This window comes from Lampetra fluviatilis, chromosome 35 (assembly GCF_964198595.1).
Source record: "Lampetra fluviatilis chromosome 35, kcLamFluv1.1, whole genome shotgun sequence".
NCBI lineage: Eukaryota > Metazoa > Chordata > Hyperoartia > Petromyzontiformes > Petromyzontidae > Lampetra > Lampetra fluviatilis.
Genome location: NC_136309.1, coordinates 3250352 through 3273633, shown reverse-complemented (window position 1 = coordinate 3273633; position 23282 = coordinate 3250352). Strand labels below are relative to the sequence as shown.

General features: G+C 51.9%; 1 protein-coding gene across 5 annotated transcripts in view; it reads right to left on the bottom strand.

Annotated features, from left to right (window-relative positions):
• Positions 1-23282, bottom strand: part of LOC144944518 (lethal(2) giant larvae protein homolog 1-like) — a 66272-nt gene that overhangs the window by 41614 nt on the left and 1376 nt on the right. For all 5 annotated transcript variants that reach the window (XM_078872730.1, XM_078872729.1, XM_078872732.1 and 2 more), the window contains exon 2: positions 12947-13078. In XM_078872730.1, the coding sequence (XP_078728856.1) occupies positions 12947-13027 (81 nt within the window). In that variant the 5' untranslated portion in view covers positions 13028-13078. The remainder of the gene's footprint in view (positions 1-12946; positions 13079-23282) is intronic.

Sequence of the window (23282 nt, the reverse complement as noted above, 5' to 3'; positions counted from 1 at the left end):
CGGACCTTGTGCCCGCCGGGAACAGCTGCCACCGGGGGTGCCCTTTTTAAATGGGTCGAGATGTTAAGCGGTCGGAGACCGACCCCGGCATATTTATAGGAGGGCGCTGCATCAAGGCAAAGCCGTTGCCATTGTTGTCATTATCACACACTTGGAATGAGACGAAAAAATTGGTAGTTCATTTGACGGATCAGAGATGACGAATGGGAACGCGGGCGGCGGCGTGATTCATCACAGGCCTAGCGGTACCTGCGTGTCTTTTTTGTATCAGGCAGCCAAGGGCTGTGCGAGTTAACGCAAAGACAGTCCACGCAATACGATGAGTCACACGAGTCATTGCATTTGGCAGCTACCCATTGCCATAACCACAGGCACACCCAGGGGAGAAGGCTAAAGGTGCAGATGCCCCCCCCACCTCCTCCATTGCCGCCCCCCTTCCCTACTGTAGCTCCCCCTCCCCCACTGCCCCCCCCACCTTCCCCTCCTTTCCCTCCCCTTCCCCTCTTCTCCCCCCCTCCCCACTGCTGCCCCCCACTACCGCCCCCCCTAACCTCCACCACTACCGCCCCCCCTAACCTCCACCACTGCCGCCCCCCCCACCCTCCACGTCTGCCGCCAACCCCCCCCCCCCTCCACAAGACAATCACTGTGCTGACAACCCCACAAAAAATGGTACTTAATTTATCGACCGTGGAGAGATGATGGGCTGAGTCAACAGCCCCAGCCAGGGTTTGAACTCGCAGACTTCCGATTGCGAGCCGCTCGCTCGCTCTAATCGCCGAGCAGCCCTTCAAAACAGATAAGCATTCGGTCCGCGTGGAAATAATGGGGGTTACGCGAGTAAAACTAAAGTGTCGTGACCTAGGAACGAGCCCCGGTATTTTGAGGACAACACCGCGAGAGCTCCCGAGTCAAGCGAGCTGCTGTGAGCGGTGGGGGCGGAAGAAAAAAATTATCTGCTGTCAGTTGAAAAGGCAAAAATAGCGCCTTTGACATCAGCAGTTATGAGAAGTCTCTGCCACACGCCAAACGGCTTCTGACCACTCCTCCTCCTACTCCTCCTCCTCCTCCGACGCGCACCCAATTCCCACGTCTGTTTACCCAGGGTAACCCCCGGTGCATGCGCGCGCATCGTGGGCGTACGCAGCATTGCTGGTAGGGGCGACGTCGTCCTGTGGCCCGCGTCCTGACGGGTTTGCTCCCCGTGCAACTGGTTGAACGATCGCCGCTTGCCTTCGAAATTCCACGTAGCAGCAATTAAAATTGCATGCTGGATGCAACTCGGTTGCGTGCAACTGAATATCGCAACTCGATTGCGTGCAACGCATTCAATCCACCATCCGCTCGGGGGGCTGATAAAATGAGAACCACGAAGTGGAGATGTCCAAGAATGGTTGTCCTGTGAAGACTTACCCCTGCCATAGGAATGTGGAATTTCCACCACTGGCTCAGGGCTGTAAACAGGAGAGGAGACCCAAGGCCTCAATGCTCAATTGAGCAGCGGCATATCACTCTGACCGGAGATCTTTCACACGAGGAAAGGAACAAACCTTGGGCTAGCCACTCATTGTATTCAGTGCAGAGTGGAAGGCGTGGACCCGGGCTAAGGGGTGCCGCGTTGGTGAGATGTTAACTGCCTCACCTGGAATGCAGGATGTCGTGGGTTCTACCCCGACCCTGACGCCTTTATATTTGGAGTTTGGATGTCTTTCTCCCCGTCGTCGCGTGAATGTTTTTCCGGTTCCTCCGGTTTTCCTTCCACATTTAGAATCAACGCGCGTTGAGAGGATTAGGCTCCTATAAATTTCCACGTTGGAAACCCCTTCGTTGACCTATCATTTGTGGTGGCCAGGTCGCTTCTGAAAAAAGAGCTCTACAGCTCAGTGGGCCTTACCTGGTAAAATAAACAGTTTAGTTTCATTTTTCGATTTAAAGCTTTCGTGACTGCAGGGATTCATCTTCTTGGTTCTTTCGGTAAAGTCACGTAGAAGGGAAATAATAAAATAATAAAAATAAAACATTATAAATTAAAATTCTCACGACGTTTCGGCCACAACGCCGGCTGCTTGCGTTGTGGCCGAAACGTCGTGAGAATTGTATTTTATTATGTTTTATTTTTATTATTTTATCATTTCCCTTCAACGTGACTTTACCGAAAGAACCAAGAAGAGTTTAGTTTCAGTTCTTAGTTTAAGACTACCGTGGGAATGCAGACTCAGCCCGCCTTGCCCAATTCTCACATCGGTGCCATCCTACTATTGAGTGGCCGTGGGAGTGCAGCCCAACGTCGTACACCTGGGTGTAAATTGCTAATCCAGGGCCCAACGGAAAGGCAATGCCAAAGGTCACTGTGCAGCTCCGCAAGCCACGCAAACTCAAGGCGGTGACGTCCCCTCGTCATCCTCCTCCTCCCACGGGGTCTGAAACTCGATTACAGCCAGAGAGACGCCCACGCGCACACCAAACTCCGCAAGCCCGCAGCACTGCCCGCGGCAGACAGTTCGTCATCGAGGGCAAAGGCGCAGCCCTGCAATTGCTCGCTCGCGCCACTGCCAACAGAAGGGCTTTCCGCACCAGAGCCAGCTAGAGGACAGCCCCTCTAAATCTTCAGTCTGCTCATACACGCTGAGCAGACATGCTGGAAGCGGCGAGGAGTGCCCACACTTGACCCTACCGCCACCAACACACGCGATCTGCCGATCATAGATGCAATAATGTAACCCCTGCCGGGTGGACTTGAGAAACCGGCACCATTGTTTGTGCTCGTCCATTTCTGTGCGCCGGCTGGGTGGACGGCGGAGGATGTCCGGGCTTGTTGCCTCCTGGGGGGTACGGAGGAATTTCCTCTCGACGTCGTGACCCAACGGCAACAATAGGAAGGGGGGGACCGGGGCCATCGTGTAGCCCCGGGGGGGGGTCTCTTCCATGCCTCCGTTAGGGCATCGTGCCGTCTCCGTGCCCCCCCGCGCAGTTTGATTAAGACGCGGGCCGACAGCAAGGCTGTCTCACGTGGGATGGAGTCAACGCCCGTCAGGTCCCGTGGGTCAAGAGGGGGACGGGGATCAGGGGGTCACGGGGTCCGGCGGGGTGGGGGGGGCCTGTCGGGCGCACACTCCAAGAAGGGTTCGGACGTCGCTAGTCCCTCGCCGCGGCCGCTAACCGTGGCCGGGAATTGAACTCAGGCGGTCGGTGTTCATCATCGCAGCGAGCTAACCGCCGCACCGCTGCGCTCTGCCCGCTCCACGTAATTCTCGTTTATCGCGTTGCTTACTCCTCCTATTATTCTGTGCCGGAGAGGTGGTGTGGTGTCAGCACATCTGCGGATGTGCACACAAGTGCCGTTTGTGTGCCCCAGGACACAAGGCAATGTAAATGTTTATATTGTGCCCTGTGTACACAGCACTACAGTGAGGGCTACGTAGTGGAACACATCACGATCATTATTTTGTGCGATGCAGCCGCTTCCACGTTGGCAGTGGTTGCATGAGTGCCGATGATGAAAAGGAACTCAACGACACAAGGGAGGAGGAATTCGAGGCTAGATGGTACCCCCCCCCCACCTCCTCGTACAACACCCGAAATAAGTTCGCAGCGTGGAGGGGTCCCGAGACAGGGACCGCGGATGAGGGGCATAACCACCGCGGATCAGACGGGAGCCGGAATCGGAGGGGTGGAAAGAAAAACAATGCTCATTCTGGCCGCCTCTTATCTGAATCTTCTTGGTTCTTTCGGTAAAGTCACGTAGAAGGGAAGTAATACAATAATAAAAATAAAACATAATAAAATACAATTCTCACGACGTTTCGGCCACAACGCAAGCAGCCGTCCTCAGGTGAAGAACAGGTCTGTCGGGAAGACAGCGTCTGAATGAAACACCTCCAGGCTTGGAGCGTATATTTAAGCTGGGTTGGAAGGGGAAGAGCGCCTTGACAAAATAATTTGCATATCAAGAGGAATTTAGCATATTTATGGGAAATGCAGATATGGGATTAGTACTACTTGTGAATATTAAAGAGATATTTCTAGCGCCTTTGCCAAGGTGCTGTAGGAGCAATTATAAAATTGTGCATAGCGTGACCATTATTTGAAATAAAGAATTGGGTTATTGTACGTGGTGTAGTTTTGATGCAATGAAGCAATTTGGATTGATAAAGAGGGGTGGGGGATAGGCCTGGTCGTAGTTGGGGGGAGGGGGGGGGCGACAGAAATCTGGGGGGCTGGAAGGTAATCAGCCAAACATTGCATTTATTTTCTTTTTGTCAGCTGTGTTTGGATTATATCTCTTTCTCTCCCCTTCAAGAAAAAGTCACCCTTTTCCCCTTTCGGGAGCCCATTCCCCTTCCTTCTATAATCCCCCCCTGCTTTTTTTCTCACAACCGGTTTGGTTTCCGCTGACTTGGCGTGCGCTCACCTGCGTCACAGCGCGATGGACCGGGCCCCGCACACTGCCTCGATGAAATGAAAAAGGAACCAAACTAAATTTCGCGAAGAACGTCGCGCCGGCGAGAGAACCCGCGTCCGCTTCGGCTCGGTAGCAAACGGCGAGAACGTCAACACTGCAGAGAATGAGGGGACAGGGGTCCCCCTGAGGGATATTGCAGGATGAACAAAGCGGAGGCGTTTCACGGTTGCAACCGAAACACGCGTGAATGGGAGAGAGAAAACTCGGTGCAAGTGCGATGTGAAAAGTTAGGTACAGGTGCAAGCAAGATCTACATTTTGATTTAAAGCTTTCGTGACTGCAGGGATTCATATTCTTGTTTCTTTCGGTAAAGTCACGTAGAAGGGAAATAATAAAATAATAAAAATATTAAACATCTTACTTTATTATTTCCCTTCTACGTGACTTTACCGAAAGAAACAAAAATATAAGATCTACATTGTAGTCTCACAGTGACAAAGACCCCCTCTCGTATAGCCTTAACAGACTGTTGGGGCAAGTGCTGTAAAGCGAGTAGCGCCTACGAAGGCCGGCACGGTACACGAGGGGGTGGGGGGGTGGCCAGCGCCACACCCGACCGCCTTTGTCTCCCCAGTGGCGATGTTTTTACACACCGCACCAGATACTCATTTGAGGCCGAGTCGACCTAAGGGAGGCCCAGGATTGGTTCAGATAATCACCACTGGTGTTGGCCGTGAGCGAGAATCGAACTCGGTTCGCTGGGTTCGTAGCGCAGTGAGCTAACTGATACACTACCGCTCCAGTGACACACACACACGTGCGCAAATCTAAAAAGACAATGACAAACGTGTGGGCGCAAGGGGCGCCGACAAGAAGGGCAAAGCCACCAACTTCGCAAGTGCTGACAGCATGAGCTCATTTAGCTCTTCGTCACGCATGCAGACACACAACGCACACAAAGATCAAAGACAAATATCACGTATAGCCTTAAACACTGTTGGGGCAAATGCTGTTAGCGAGTAGCACGTATGACGGCAGGAACGGTACACGAAGGGGGTGGGTGGGTGGCCAGCACCACACGCCCGACCGCCTTTGGCAATGTTTTTACACATCGCACCAGGTACACATTTTGAGGCTGAGTCGACCTAGGGGAGGCCCAGGACCGGTTAAAGATAATCGTCACTGGTGTTGGCCGTGAGCAGGAATCGTAACGCAGAGTGCTAACCACTGCACTACCGCTCCCCAAATGCACACACGCACGCCCGCGCACACACTCACACCCCATGTGTACACCTGGAAATAAGAGCCGTCACCCCACGCCTGTTGATTTAACGGCAAATATACAAACGAGCGCCGCAAACTGCAATTTGGTTAAGCATTCCCCCTCCTCCCACGTTCCGCCGTCCATCAGGATGGACCTTCCCGCAGTGGCCTGCAGTGAAAACCAGTTCTCCCGAAGCGTCTGCGCTCTTGAGCAGCGGGGGGGGCCCCCCCGTGCCTATTTTTACTGGCGCTATCTCGCCCCGAAAGCGTTACGCGGAGCCACGCAGCCCCTAGTTTCGCAGGACAAATTACGTGGTGGTGCTTGGCAGTGGCGCGTGCACAAGAACGCTTAACTGCGACAAAAATAAACATCGCATTCGTCAACAATGCCGTAGCTTTAAAAGGGAATTTTTTTTTATACGACTGTTGGGTTAGGCGGCGTGAATGTAAAAGTGTCGTGCACCCCACCTCTACACTGCCAACGAGTAAACTTTGTTGCGTGTTAAATGACAGGTGACGTTTCCGGCAATGACCCTTCTTCATAGCACACACACGTGTGCCACGTGCCACATACGTGTGCCACGGCTGTCCTGCGAACGCCTGGGAATTTCTCAGGAAGAGCGAGAGTCCGTCGCCAGAGAGAGGGAGGTCTGGACTGGCCTACTCAACACGCTGCCGCCGTGACCCTCACCAAGACGCGCGGACTGAGAAACGTTTGTACGGTTGAAATCACGCATGGCTGAAAACCGTATTCCTTCCGAACCCAGGATATCAGTTGCTCCGGCTATGCGCTGTGACCACAGGTACCAACACCTGGCTACCTTAAAATCCGGTTTGTGAAGGGCTTACCCGGTATCTGAATGTATAAGACGATGCATTCATGACCGGATAAGTGAGAGTGGTCGGATGAGTGAAAGTGGTCAGATAAGTGAACGTGGTTGGACACTGGAAAAGTCTAAAACATTTTTTTAAAGAGTTTACAAATTGGTGTCTAAAGCCAAACACTTCCAAGAGCATCATCTCCATCTTCCACCTGAAGAACAGGCAAGCCACGAAAACTTTAAATGTCAACTTCTTAGGAACACCGCTAACTCACGACCAGCACCCTCGGTACCGAGGTGTGACCATAGACCGGACGCTCAACTCCCGGCACCAACACCTCGAACAAGCCAAAATTAATAACAAAAGCACGAGTGGACGCTATCCAGGAACCAAGCGGGGGAAGCGCAGACCTTGGTCCGCTCTACAGCGGAGTCCTACTGTGCTCCAGTGTGGAGTTGCAAGCCCTCGCACAAACCTCGTCGACGTTCAAATCAACACCGCACTTCGTATCGTCAGCGGCACCCTTCAAAGTCCACTTCCAGTCCCCATGGCTTCGCGTGCTGGCGAACGTCGGCTCCAGCCAACATCCGACGAAGATCGTGGAAAACTTTGCCCTGCCGCTTCACTAAGACATAAAGGAACCCCCCTCCCATCCCACGCCCGAGGCTTAAATCCAGGAAGCCCTTCTGGATACGGGCCTCTACCGCTGTGGCAAATAAACAAAAGACACCGGCCACTCGACGGTCTGAAGGGTGGTGGGGGCGGCTACAAATGTGGAAAACAAAAACGTCGTTGAGGACCGCACCGTGAAAGTGCCGCGATTCTCTCTGGCTCTCTCTCTTACGATGGCTGTGGACCAGCACGGGAGATGTGCGTACACGTTGTTCCACAAGTGGAAAAAAAAATATTCATCAATCTGCAACTGTGGTGAAGCCCAAAGCATCAAAGACATCAACGACGAGCGAGCCAGCCACGCACGCCCTGGCGGTATCGCTGCAATCCGTACAGCGTCTACTGCCGCCTTGGATTGGTTGAAGGACCTTAACGTTCAACTATGACATCATCTATACAAACTGTTGCTTAGATGCCACATTAAAGAATGCCGGATAAGTGCGCATGGTCGGATAAGTGAACGTGTTCGGATAAATGCGCAATGTCGGATAACTTAACAGGGTCAGATAACTTAGTAAGGTCGGATAAGTGAATGGGGTCAAGGCACTCCGCTATTAACGACCACACCGTCTGATCGTAGCCCTCCCATGTGTTTACGGGTTGTACAGTGCATCGTTGGTATGATGGCCGACCATTCGCTCCCATTGCCCATTCGTGTGCACAAGGAGGAGGAGGTGGGGACCACAGAGGTGCCGCGACTGCTGCGTGGGATGCTGTGTCGTATGCGTCTCCGATGGCGTTTTGCGGGTTGTGCCCGAACACGTTTATGTGTCTTTAACTTTGTGTGTTATGTGGCGAGCGGTGGCAGTGGTCGGTGTGCTGCGCTACTGAGAACATGACGATCCGAGTTCGATTCTCGCTCACAGCCAACATCTGAAATGATCCTGGGCTTCTCAGAGGTCTACTCAGCTTGAAATGATCACACCTGGTGCTGTGCGTAAACATCGAAACACAACCAAAGCGGTTTAACCACCACCCTGTAAGAGGACACACATATGTTTGCATGTGCTTGCATGTGCCTGTGGGGAGCGGTGGCCCAGCAGTTAGCGCACTGTTCCGCAAACCCGGCGACCCGAGTTCAATTCCCGCTCACGGCCACCGCCAGAGAAGATTATCCAAACCGGTTCTGGGCCTCACCGAGGTCAACTTAGCCTAAAATGAGTACCTGGTGCGGTGTGTAAACATCGCCACTGGGGGATACAAAGACGCCCAGGCGTGATGCTGGCCACACACCCCCTCGTGTGCCGTGCCGGCCTTCATAAAGGTGCTACTTGCGAGCAGAAATTGTGTGTCAAAGGCTATATATTGCAATAATTCCATTTAAATAGCGCTTTTCATCAAGGATCTCAAAGCACCGTACAAGACAGCAGCAGCATCAGACGTTCAGCATTAAAAATAATTATATTATAATCCATTTACTAAACGACCTAAAAGTTTAACAAGCGGAAGCGTATAAATGGGTTTTAAGACTCCTTTTAAAAAAATGTCCACAGACTCAGAGATTCCGGATACCTTGTGGGAGAGATTTTGGGGGGGCGGGGGGCGGGGGGAGCTTTGAGCGTTACGTGCTCCGCATTCATCGGTCCCTGAAGAGGCTCCCAAGCAGGACGCCGCGCCGAACGACACAGAGCGGCACAGAACCGCCCCGAAAGCACATTGGGGGAGGCCACACAAGCACACAAGGGGTGGGGGGCCCGCAAACCCACACGGTAACACTATCTGCGCGTGCCCCTCACTCAACGTGTTCGCCACGCAGGACGATACGGGAGAGACACGAATGTGCCGATCGAGTTTCAGCGACGGGGAAAGGGGGGCCCCGTCAATAAGATCGAGGTTCGCGCGAGAACATTTTGTAACGTTTCAACAAGCGCCGGGCATCCTTGGGATTCACTCAGGATGTTGGCGGTCAGAGGAAAGCCGAGAGAGGTTACACGCGCACAAAACAACGATCGCCATTCGCCACCAAGGTGGCGTTGACGTCACCACGACGCTTGTGCCAGGCTATGCGCACGTTAAGGCCACGTGAAGTGTCGAACGCCCGCTGGCAGGAGGTCACGGGACAGACCCAGGTGCCATGGGTTGCCTGACGTGCACACGCACGCACATATACGGAGTGGCAGCCGGGCACAGCGGTAACACTCGTGCCTCCCGGCAAGATCGTCATGTTCTCCTCCTGTTCGGGATGGGTTTCCTACTGGGTTCTCCGGTTTCCAACCAGAGATAAATAAATAAACAAATACCGTGTCATTGACAACCCTAACCCAAAACGAATTCAAATGGTGAAAGATAACCTACAAATGACTCAATTGGGATTACAGGTAGCAACACAGCCCCCCCCCCCACCATCTACTGTGAAAACGGAGCAGGGCCTCACCTCCACCCCACGTACAAAAACAATTCTTGAGACCCAGTGAGGTTTTCATCTTTTTTCATGGGTGGCAGCCGAGTGCAGGAACCCGCTTGTTTCACCAGAGTGCACGTGGTTGTGTTGGGGTAGCTGAGTGGAGCAGTCGGCTTGCTCCACCAGAGTGCACGTGGTTGTGTTGGAGTAGCTGAGTGGAGCAGTCGGCTTGCTCCACCAGAGTGCACGTGGTTGTGTTGGGGTAGCTGAGTGGAGCAGTCTGCTTGTTTCACCAGAGTACGTGTGGCTGAGTTGGGGTAGCTGAGTGGAGCAGTCCACTTGCTCCGCCAGAGTACGTGTGGCTGAGTTGGGGTAGCTGAGTGGAGCAGTCCACTTGCTCCGCCAGAGTACGTGTGGCTGTGTTGGGGTAGCTGAGTGCAGCAGTCCACTCGCTCCGCCAGAGTACGTGTGGCTGTGTTGGGGTAGCTGAGTGGGAGTAGTTCACATGTTCCGCCAGCGCAAGCGCTTTATATTGGGCAGTCATCGGTGACATTGTTTGCACATCCTCCGGTAAACAAGCCTAATGAACCAGTAACGAATGACAGGTGCAGAGCTGGCCAATAGGGTCTTGACGCATAAGGGTCGGTCGTCGTTCCAACGATACGGACTCTAATCGTGGTGCAATACGCTCATCGAAACCGTACAATTAAATAAAACAAAGGCTCGTCGATTCGCGCACGCTTGTGAGACAAATTACACACGAATGTTAAAGCTCAGGCTAATGGGACGGGGGAAAAGGTCTGTACGACCGAGACGCGCACCACGCGTAACAATACCAACGAGGTGAAAATAGATATTTAAATCACGATAATTTTGTTACATACCGGGAGAGTGAATTGATACGTATATTTAACTTCTTTCGCGCTATACGCTACGTGACTCACACGGGCTATTTGTTCACAGTCTGAACGTCCGATGAACAGACAACTCTCATAAACAACAAAAAACCACCTGACTCTTTCGTCAATGATAACAGCGTGTGGCCTTAAGAGAAAAAAATATATATATAAAATGGACGACGTTTCGGGCAATGTCCCTTCTTCATTCATGTGCTCTGGCAAAAAAATGAGCCTGAGCCCGCAGCGTTTCCAATGTCCTCCCACCCCCTCGTGTGCCGCAACTCTCAAGATTATCTCGCCGACCGCAAATAATTTTCGCTTAGCCAATTGATCTCAACTCTGCTTGCAGACCTTTTTCTGCGCGCGCGTGTGTGTGTGCACGCACGCGTCGAAGAGGAAATAAGAGGACATCGTCGCGCCCCAGAAGGGAAACCCACACACAGCACGCGACAAGAACCTTCACAACCTCCAATCAAAACGGCTCGGCCTCCGACTTCCCGCGCTGCCCCACGAAGGCGCGGCCGCGTCGCAAACCGCGGGTCTGTCCCGCCGCGCGTACGCCACCTCCCTCCCCTTCCCGCACGAGCCGTCGACAGGATCGAACGCGGTCGATCCACTGCTGGATGACGGGCCTGCTCGAGCTGCCGCGACACCTCGCTCACGATCCCTCCGGCGATACGCCGCACGTTAGAGCAGTGCGTCGCGGGGATTGAGGTCGGTGGATTCGCTGTGTGCCGCAAATGACACGGAGAGGTGAGGGGGGGTGTGTTTTTTTGGTTTCTTTTGTTTTCGCGAGACTGCGTTGGCAGCGGTGCACGAGCACGATGAACACCGCACCTCTTCGGCCTCTCTGCGTGCTCTGAAGATGGGACACGTTGCCCCAAAACGTTGCCCACTGTGGAATTCGTTTTTTCTTAAACCGGTGTTATTGACGAGCGCATCGATTTAATTTGTTAATTACGCGCCACTGCCAACGCAGCATCATCGACAAATGATTGATCCGCGATTAAGCCCACTATTTTGAGGACAAATGAGAATGTTTTACCCTTTCTGGCAGTAAAACAGGAGGTGTTTAGATTTTCCTACACCAAACAGAAACCTTTTGAAAGGAATCAAGTCTGCTTTGACCACACGTACTTGTGGTGGACATACATACAAACGAACATGCTCTGATAATACATGCATTGTCTTTGAAACTCATTGGCCTGCACCAGAGACAGCCTTCATTACGGCCTAGTATCACCGGTGGAAGACCAGGGAACGCCAAAAGGCGAACGGCACGCACGACGTACTTCAACCACAAGTAGACGACGTCACGGGACTCTTTAAACTTTCACTGTGAAGCAGACGGTACGCGGCCTTTGGATGGCTACTGCACACACGCGCGGTAATAACCAGGGCGGCCGCTGGACCCGAACCGCTAGCCTCTGCAGCGAGCGGCGGACGCGCTACCGGCGAGGACGCATTACCGCCCGGCGGTGCAACGGCGCTTTGCAACAGTTGATCCGGAGGCTCGCAATATATGGAGGGCAAAAACAAAGATCCCCCGTATAGCCTTAACTGTTGGGGCAAGTGCTGTTAGGGAGCACCCATGGAGTTGGGCACAGCACACAAGGAGGTGGGTGGCCAGCATCACGCCCGGCCACCTTTTCTCGCTCGTGGCGATGTTTACACACCGCAACAGGTACTCATTTGAGGTTGAGTCGACCTAAGGGAGGCCCCAGAAACGGCTCAGATATTCGCCACCAATGTTGGCCGTGAGCAGAAAACGAACTCAGGTCGCCGGGCTCGTAGCGCCAGCGCGCTATGTCGTCACACGGAGGGGCAGCTCCCTCCATCACAGACACCTTCACGGACGACTGCGTTCACTTACGCGGCGGCAGCCATTGAACCGTCAACGTAAAACCGTTGACGGCCCCATTTCCCCCCCCCCCCGACACACACGTAGAGGTGGCACCGTCCTTACACCAAGGTGTCACACCCCAGAGAGGCACGTTACTCAATTAGGATTACAGACACAGCCACGTCAACCACCGCCAATCAGCGCCCCCACCCCCCCTCCACTACTAGGCCAGTGCTTTGTCCCCTTGTGGCGCACAGGGACAGCCGACGAACGGGCAACGGCTGTCCTTCGAAATGTTCGGGACGAGATGAGATGGGCGCTTCCTACCATGAACAAATCCTAATCGTGATATTCCTTTTTATTCACGAGCGCGGTTAATCCGCAACACGGACGGTTGATAAGGTTACCGGATTGCTCCGGCAGATGGCCACCGTGCATGCCAGGTTGTGACCAGGCGGGCTGCGAGGGAAAACTGCTACGTGGTGGTCAGCAGAGGGCACGAAAGGTATTTTTTTGTCGATTGCGACAAAACGCGAGAACGGTACAATACGCCGATGAACTTTGGAAGAGCGATGGGGGGGGAACAGAAAAATCCGCAACAATTCCAATTCGGCGCGATGGGGGGCACGACCCAGAGTTCACGGCAACGACCGAATCGCGGGCGGCGGCGGGGGGGGCCCACGGCCAGGCCAGGCCGTCGTTACCTTGTTGAAGGCAAAGAGTTCCTGCTTCAACTTCTCACGATGGGGGTCGTGACCCGGCCGCTTGAGCTTCAGTCGCATCATCGTGACGGGGATCGCTGGCGGGCAGCTCCTCACCACTCCTCCCGGGAAAACCTGCGGTGGACAAAGCACACGCTGGAGCGCTGCCCAAAGACCCCGACGCGCTAAAACGGTTACGCCATCGCAGCCCCCGCTCGCCGAATGGAGAGTCGCGTCTGCAGTTTCTAACACCAGAATCCTGGACTATGGTTCCTTCCCCTTTACTCCCACTGTTCAATACACTCTTTAGTTACTTACCCTGTTAGAACAAAACGCAGAGCTTACTCCCACCTGTACACTAATTTTGCTCTGGCACCTCACGTTCCTACACGATTGCACTGTGTCTTTCCATTCGCATGTGTTTAATGTCACTGTTCGACTTGAATACTTGCACAATTAAGGAGACATATCAAAGTGTCTCGTATAATCCATGAAGAAACGTAGGCGTGCAATGAAATGTATAATTATTTTTATTATCTCGTGAATTCACTGGTCGGTTGTGTAGAAGCCCCATGAACTTGTTAGGAGAAGCAAACCACATGGACCATCTCCTGAGATGCCCTGCAGCATCACAATGGCACTACGTCAAGATCCGGCAATGCCAACAACAGAAGCGGTGAACTGTGCAGAATATTGGGGGGAAGAAACATATAGGTTGGACAGGAGACGCGACACAGAAGATTGTTGCATTCACATGCAAATTGAGAAATGTTTTAATTAACTGCGAGTTTGTGCAAGGCACTGTGGGGAAAGTGTAGCCATTATATTAAATTACCACGGATCTTGGAGGCTCCCCATCGCTTCGACGGATGAGTGTTCAAACTACCGTTAGCTTCTATTCTGGTGTTTGTGTCTTCTCGCACGTTGACACGAGGAGTCCGTGCGCGCGTCTGGCCAGTGCGACCAGTGCCCCCAAGGTCGAGCGTCTATGTCGCGTGCCCTTTAACGCCACCAGCCTTCGGGGGCCCCCCGTGCTTGTGTACCCAAGATGGTTTGGGGCCCAGGTCGGGCTGCAGGGCATCATCCCGCTAAGTCATACAATGAATGTACAACAGCCCTTTGCTCAAGAGACCGATGTCAGAAAACGAGAGCAGTACAGTGTGACAGAGTGCTCGGACAGAATTCTCCCGACCAAAGTTGCAGGGCACGGATTATTTTTGCACAGCGGTGCCCTTATAATTTACAGACATGCTCACAGCGTGAGCTCTCAGCTTTTATGGACCTTCAGTGCGTTTGCGTGTTGTTTTTTGTTACACTTTCTAACTTAAGGCATTTATTTGTTATCTCTGTCAGTCCGCCTGTAAGGTTGAATGGGGGGTGGTGGTGGATGGTGGTGGAGGGAAGAAGGGGGGGACGGGGACGGGACAGGGGGGGCGGGCACTGTAACGCACGGTAAAGATCGCGTCCAATATCAGCGAAGCCGCAGTAAAAGGTTGCGTTGCTATTCGGGGGACTCCTCGCCCTAGAAAGAAAACTGGACACGCACCGACCCAAAGGGTTTATGCGTTAACTCTGGAGGGGGGGGGGGAGGTCACTCCAACTCTCGTAAACCACACGATCCAATACGAGCGAAACTTTAGAGCGGCGCTGCGTCGCTGCGAGGGACTCGCCCCTGGAGAAAAGCGGCCACGTTTGAGCGAAGCGCTGCAGCCCGACGCTTGGGAGACGCAAACGAGAGCACGAAGGACGATTTGCGGACATTCAAAACGCATTTTGATCCACTCGAGCATACCGTTGGGGAGTATGCAAACGCGTTTCGTTGGAAAGCGTGCATTATCCTCCTTCCTAACTTTTGTAAACTATATCGATGTATAAACACACACGCATTCGTTTCTATAAAACTGGCATCGTATTCCCAAACGCCGTCCATCACGATGTGTACGTAAATCATTCAGCAGCTGACGGAATCACGTCGGTCAAACAAATCTGGGATTTCCAGAAAATGCAGTCGAGATTTTTTCGACCGCAAACAACCGAGCGCACGAGTGAGCCTCAGGGGGGGGGGGGGGGGCAGAGAGGTGGGCGGGGGGGGGCAGGCATGGGGGGGGGGGCGGCTCCAGCTCCACAAAAGCCGACGACCGACTTGCACGGTGGTGGTTTTGTCGGTGCACTGTACGCGGATTGGGCGCGCTCCACGCGCGACGGTTACATCACACGCGTCGATTCACCGCGGTGAGTCGGCGAGGACGAAGATAATCCGAGGAAGAGTTCAACGTTTGAGCCACCGGTTGCGTCGCTGGCTTTACGATGGGGAACGCGCGCGGCGACGGAAGATGACGATATTTTTGTTTTTTTACGGCAATTTTTTGCGAAGCTTAATCCAAAGTGTCACAATGTCGGGAAGTGGCAGCTTTGTGCGTACGTACCGCACGCACGTACGTACGTACCGCACGCACGTACGTACCGCACGCACGTACGTACGTACCTACCGCACGCACAGGTTTACATGGTGACAGGGAAGCCGCCGAGACTCTACAGGCCTAACCAGGAATAAACTGCACCATCATTTTAATCATGCACTCCACAGAGATTTCTCTGTCGTGTTGTGTGCGGACACAAAATGGGGGGGGGGGGTGGCGGGGGGGACCAAAACACCACCCCCACCCCATTCTGATGAGATCTGTGACTGGCAGCCCGGCTAACGATGGCCCGAGAGAATCCGTGGACGTGCCCGTCACACCAATGGCACTCGTGCGATAAAATATCTTCATTCTACATGGTCGTGTCAACCCGAGCTCAAAGATCCATCGAAATGACATTCATTTAAAAATGGATGATAGTCATGGGAACACCCTGCAGGAACGACCCACACTCATTCCCCGTGCCAACTGACCAAACCAGCTGGAAGGCGCACCCCGCGTCGTCAGATCTCGGAAGCTAAGCAGGGCCGAGCCTGGCTAGCGTTTGGGACGGGTGAGCGCTGTGTGTGCACTAAGGGGCCATCCATTTAGTACATACGCATAGAGGGGGGGGGGGGGGGTTAACCAAAATGCGTACGCTTGCGTATGGGGGGTCTACTGACAATGTACGTACGCATAGCAAACGGGTGGGGGTGGGGTGAAGCCTCGATAATAACACTGGTCAACAAAAAAAAACATTTTTTTCTGGCCTGGACTAATTTCAGGGTGCTGATTCCAAAACTGATCTCAGATTTGCTCTATCACATCTCATTTTTATGCTATCGGTATACCCCATTTTCATTGATTTTACCCGAAATTAACTCTGTCACTTATGATTGCAAGTTGTTGCGAGTCAGTGACTGCTTTAGTGTTAAAATATGGTACTGTATTTTTAGGATAGTGTGTTTCTAATATCATTTTATGTAGATATCCACATTTATTTAATATTTTTCTTCTGCAGTTTTTATTGAAAATGCAATATTTTATATCTGATGTAATAGACAAAAACTGATGCCAGATTTGGAATCAGCACCCCAAAATTACCTTAAAACCGTTGCCAGAAAAAGTGTGTTGACCAGTGTAATTTGTCTACATTGGCCTTGAAATGAGTTAGATAGTCCGGCGGTGGACTATCTGTTTGCTTAAACACGTTAATGTTATTAATCCTTGATCGTCGTTCTAGAGGATTCAATCCTCGTTCTAGAGGATTCAAGCGTACGTATGCAGGTGGAGGGGGGGGTGTAAAAAGTACGAGTGCGTACAGGGAGGGGGGAGGGGTCAAGTTTTGACAGATTTTTGCATACGTACTCACGGTGCCCAGTGGCTTGCCTGCGAGCTCTCCCAGGCAATCGCATCATATCTTGGAATGTACAGAATGCATAAACAGTGCTTTCATGTGTAAATACAGCATGTGGTAGTGAAATGTATGTTTGTTGAATTTATTTCACGCCGCACGTAGCCAACCGTGCTAATCGGAGGTGCGGGGGTAAAGGACACCGGAATACAAAAAGCAGTTCGAGAGAAATTCGTTTTCAATCTTGATTTAAAAGTACAAAGCTCCAGTGGCTTCCTAATATCGAAAGGAACGTAACACATTACTGCGGAGGGAGCTGGTAGGAACGTTGGGTTGCTCGGTCAATGGCCAGGGTCAATGGCGGCGTGGTGTATTCCGCGAATATGGCCGACTGTGAGGGCGGGCACAAGCCGGCGTGAGTAGGTTAAATGTTGAGTTTTATAACCAGTGGGTTCCTACCAGTATCAATGGTCAGTTAAACTAAAATCTATTTTTATTTTACCAGGTAAGGCCCACTGAGCAATATAGCTATTTTTCAGAAGCGACCTTTAAGCCACTTCGTTGAAAATTAAGCTAATAGCTCAGTGGGGTTTACCTAGTCAAATGAACGTTAAAAAGTAATTTTTGTCATTTGCTTACTTTTCCTATACTTTGCACTCATGCCGTGTGTTTGTACTGTTGCAACTTTCTGACCCCACATGCCACTACTGGACATCTGTGAAAGAAAAAAAAGCTTTATAGATTCCACCTCCAGTCCAAATAAAGATTCTGATCCTGAAACATCTTCCTCAGGGCGTGCTTCCTCCTTTGCCTGCCACTCCCTCGTTAGTCTCGACTGCCGGGCTGAATCCCCTTGTAGCGACGTGGCCTGCCAAAGCAAACTTTTTCTCAGCTTGCGGATGGATGGGTGTTCTTTTTGACGAACAAAGCGAGACAAATGATGTAAAAGCATACGACAAGGCAAAGCAAGGAGGGGTTCTGCTTGCTTTATGTCACATGACTAAGACTTCACAATTCTGACAATCGCCGAATGATGCTGGTTGTTGCTGTAATCACCAGCGAATCGTCGTTCACTCAAATGTTGTTCTTGTGGGTTTGCTCTTCAATACCAGTGGTGGGGGTGCTGAAGTAGTAACTTATTGGCACATCTTGTTCACGTGACAAACCTTAATCATTGGCTGTGTCGTCGGCTGGAGTTGGTTTTACAACGCTTTTACATTTACGAGATCTCTAAACCAACAACAGTTGAATACGAACACTGAGAGACAGAATGACGAACCCGTGGATCGGGTAAACAAACGCGAATCAGGCATCGTATTGTTGGTGAAAATCAGGGCACTAGGGGGCAGGACACATCACGAGATGATGATGATTATGGCCAGAGGGCAAGACTAGCAATGGAATGGTACTTCTTCTTTCGTACGGCTGATGTGGATGCAGAGCAGCAACTACAATTTCACATCCAGGTGGTCCAGCCAGATAACTGCGTCAGGAGTAGCTGAGTGTTATCGCTGCGACGTCTCCTTTGTATCTGTGGATCGGGCATTGTGTCATGAAATGTTGTACGGTTTGTTCTGGATGACCACAGTCGCACACTACCGGAGAGTTTTTAAATTTCCATTTGTGCATCAGGTATCCCGCATCTGCTGCCATGGTTTGTGCAGTGGATGCGGTTTAGGGTGGACCATGAGCTTTGTGGAAGATAAAACCCCCAGCGATCTTGTGCGTTGGGTCCTTCACAAGATGTTTGTACGGGTACCCGTTTTCGACCCTGGTGCGGCCGGGTACGGGTAAGGAATCAAAACCCGTTTGCGACCTCTGCGTTGAAGGTTAAGCACGTGGGTCCAAATGAAGGGACTTGGCATGACTTCAACCGATGGGCGAGGGACGTTATCGAGGCCCTGGTGGATGGGAAGGCGACTGCTTTCTTCGATGAAACGGCAGCCCGAAGGAGAGAACGTGCCCAAAGAAACAACGGGCCGCGGGGAAACGGCAGCGGGTGAGATCAGTACGAGTGGAGAACAGAGTTCATAGCTTGCAACATCGCGGGGCCGTGTATAACGGCAACAAGGACGGGGGATGTCTTCATCCAGCAGTGGATAAGAACAACAATTCATTATGATGTTGAGGTACGTATACAGGACCAATACCAATACCGCTATTTCGCCACTAAGTGATGGTGACGTCACCACAGCGCCTGTGCCAGGCAAGGTTGCACTTTAAGGCCACGTGAAGTATACAGGACAAAGATCCCCCGTATAGCCTTAACAGAATGTTGGGGCAAGTGCTGTTAGCGAGCACCTTTGAAGGCCAGAATGGCACACGAGGGGGTGGGTGGCCAGCACCACGCCCAGTCGCCTCCGTTTCCCTAGCGGCAATGTCATTACGCACCACACCAGGTACTCATTTGAGGCCGAGTCGACCTAAGGGAGGCCCAGGACCAGTGCAGTCAATCGTCACTGATGATGACCGTGAGCAAAAATTGAACTCGGGTCGCCAGGTTCGTAGCGCTAACCGCTACACTACCGCTCCCCCTATACAGGACACACACACTTAATCGTAAGGAAGGGGGTTAAACTTGCAGCCCGTAAGTGACGTAAAGAATGTAAATAAATGTTAAACTAAACAAAGAAAGCAAACATTAACCACCAGCAACCAGCACAGCCAACGCACACCTACCTGCCCAGACGGTGCACCTGCCTACTCACCGACCCAGCCTGACAGCAGCTTTAGGACAAAATCCACTAGCAACCACAATGCTCATCATCATCTATCCATTAACCACATGGTCAAGAGGGCACCACCGATGTCTCAGCTGTCAACTCCCTCCACCTTTGCCCTTCCTTCACGGGCCGATGTCAGATATCATACCGGCCGGGACCACGCTATTACTACGTTCCATCTTGCAACCCAGCTCGTCGTGTCCATATCCTCTCCGTCCACGTTTCCTTCTATCATGCCGCTGCCGCCACCACCACGGAACCTCTCCGGAGAGCACGTGGTTACAACTGTGGAATGCACGACTGCGAGCAGCATCGTCGGCTGCTCATATCAGAATCGATGTGAATATCCACTGGTGGTCCTAAGTCAACGCTGAACGTTTTGCAGTCCTACAACGTGGAGCTGACATCAGTGGCGAATTGATTTCTGAACAACTGCACTGGTCCTGGGTCTAATGAAGCATTCATCAACTGGCACTTACCAGCATGGTATTAGAATCGGAATATGTATATATACTGGCCGAATCCGATGAGCTATGAAGCTCTTTTTCACCGATGTTCAGCAGGGGTGGGTAAGAAGGTTACGACAACAAACAGTACAAAGACACGGTAGTGGTGCAAAGTCCAGGAAAAGGCGAACACATCACCCAAAAAACCATGCAAATAAAACTAAAACCATCCCCATCCTGCCGGAGTTAGCCCACCAAGGTATTCACTTCATTTTCGGAAGCAAACTGGCCACAAGTGAAAGCTCTAAAAAGTGTCAACAGAAGCGCAGGTGGGGGGGGGGAGGCGCGACCCTCACCAGGACAAGCGGATTGCAAAACGAACGAAGACGCGCAGGGCTGATACGGCCGATGCCCCAACCCGCCTCTGTACAGGTGCCGGCCCCAACTCAGAGGTCGCAAACGGGTTTTGATTCCTTACCCGTACCCGGCCGCACCAGGGTCGCAATCGGGTACCCGTACCCTAACCGATACCCGGCTACCCGTACCCGGCCGGGTATCGGGTAGGGTATGGGTACAGGTACCCGATTGCGACCTCTGGGATGAAGCCATGTTGCAGGCGTGGGTGGGTTGATTCTAGGAACTTGAATTGTGAAAAGAGACAAGACGTTGGAAAATGAGTGACAAACGGTGACTCACCAGTGACTCACGACCTACCCGTACCCGGCCGCACCAGGGTCGCAAACGGCTACCCGTACCCGGCCGGGTACGGGTAGCCGGGTATCGGGTACCCGGTTGCGACCTCTGCCCCAACTGCAGGCCAGGCCCTTCAGCGAGTGGGAGCCATCTCGACCGCGCCATAGGACGTGAGCAGCGTCACAGGTGAAGAGCGCGTGATGCCTCCTCGCTCATCAGTCGCACCTGCTCGAGGAGCTATGCACTGCTGATGATGATGATTTAGGTGCGGTGGGGGGGGGCCTGTAACCCCCACAAATGGTGAAAAACGAATTTCTTTAGAACTGCCTTTTTCTTTGTTTAGCTTGTAGTCCTTCCCGCGCGCCTCCGATTGGCACGGTGCGAAAGACGTTCAACATGCAAGTTGGTAAGATTGACACGAAATTAATGTATCATGCCCTGTAACCACTGAAGACATCATCACGACCAGGATATATGAACTCCCAACCTTCCCCTGAGATACCTGGTCGGTTTTTATTTTCAGGATCAAGGATGAAGACATCATGGCTATCACCGCCACCACAACTACTCAATGCGAAAGCGCTCCACCTTCCGCCAGATCCGGAAGATGCCCCTGCACAGTGGAAAGGTGAGACCTCCAAGATCTGACAGTCTCTCGTGACTTGGTCTCCAGGTAGACTCGCATAGAGGTCGTGAAACTCACACTGCCAAAACTCCCAAAGACCCGTAGACCCGCACAGCGACCCACAGACTCGCACAGAGAGTCAGAGACCCACAGACTCGCACAGAGACCCACAGACCCGGACAGCGACCCACAGACTCGCACAGAGACCCACAGACCCGCACAGAGACCCACAGACTCGCACAGAGACCCACAGACTCACACAGCGACCCAAAGACCCGCACAGCGACCCACAGACCCGCACAGCGACCCACAGACCCGCACAGCGACCCACAGACCCGCCTTGACCAAACATTCTGTTCGTCCGTCTTCTCTGCCCCTTGGTCATGAAACTCGTTGCAGAGATGAATAACTACCAGGTTCAAAATAACCACCCACTGCAACCAGTAGCAGACATTATAAAATGTGCCACTACCGCCACGCCCAACGCGTATGCACGGTACTTTACACCTGAAACCCAGACGGTACCAATCACTAAGCACTCGTGTCAGAACATTGATTAACTCTTCACCACAGTAACAACCACATAACCGCTATCATAAGCCCTTCTTTTCTTGAACAAGGGAGTAAATACAAGGGTTGCAAGTCAGAACCAGTCGCGTGCTAAACATTTTCAATGCGTTAAGCAATCAAAACGTAAAAAATATGTATGTATATTAAACCTCTTCTTGGTTCTTTCGGTAAAGTCACGTAGAAGGGAAATAATAAAACAAATAAGAAAATAGTGCGAATAATTTTATTATGTTTTCTTTTTATTATTTTATTATTTCCCTTCTACGTGACTTTACCGAAAGAACCAAGAAGAGGAATCCCTGCAGTCACGAAAGCTTCAAATCGAAATATATGCATACCTGTTAACACCTTATCACCTTATTACTGACCAATTGAGACGTTATTGATCACCCCATGCCCATTATACATCTCAACGTTCATACAACATAAGCTCCATCACAAGGGACAAAACAATTGTTTGAACGCCGTATGGACCTAAAAACTAAATTTCCCTGCACAAGAATACGGGCAAACCGTGTGAGTTTGTGTTTGAAGATCTTCCTACAATTGACGAAGGTTTATCATATTATTGACCCAAGGTGTGTAATGTGCATGCGAAAAATAATCAACTGAATCAATACCACAACAGCATCACACAGGCCACACACATAAGCTCCGTCCTAAACATAGAATCAACATGATTATAAACATGCGCAAAACTATAAACAAACATCCCACACGCTGGAAACGAACTACGAACCCACATAATTTACCACAGCCATCTCCAGCACCGTCACAAACACTCCCAACACCGAAACCACGAAGCACAATTACCACCACCACAACACCACCGACTATGCACTGCACAGTACAGCCACATCCACTACACCACAACCACATCCACAACCCCACAACCACCTCCACAACACCACAACGACATCCACTACACCACTACCACTACAACCACTACAAAACCACAACCACCTCCAACTACACCACAACAACACCACAACCACCTCCACAACAACACCACAACCACCTCCACAACAACACCACAACCACCTCCACAACAACACCACAACCACCTCCACAACAACACCACAACCACCTCCACAACTACACCACAACCACCTCCACAACTACACCACAACCACCTCCAACTACACCACAACCATCTCCACAACTACACCACAACCATCTCCACAACTACACCACAACCACATCCACAACACCACAACCACCTCCGCTACACCACAACCACCTCCACTACCACCTCAACTACACCACAACCACCTCCACTACACCACAACCACCTCCACTACACCACAACCACCTCCAACTACACCACAACCACCTCCACTACCCCACAACCACCTCCAACTACACCACAACCACCAACTACACCACAACTACCTCCAACTACACCACAACTACCTCCACTACACCACAACCACCTCCACTACACCACAACCACCAACTACACAACTACCTCCACTACACCACAACCACCTCCACTACACAACCACCAACTACACCACAACCACCTCCAC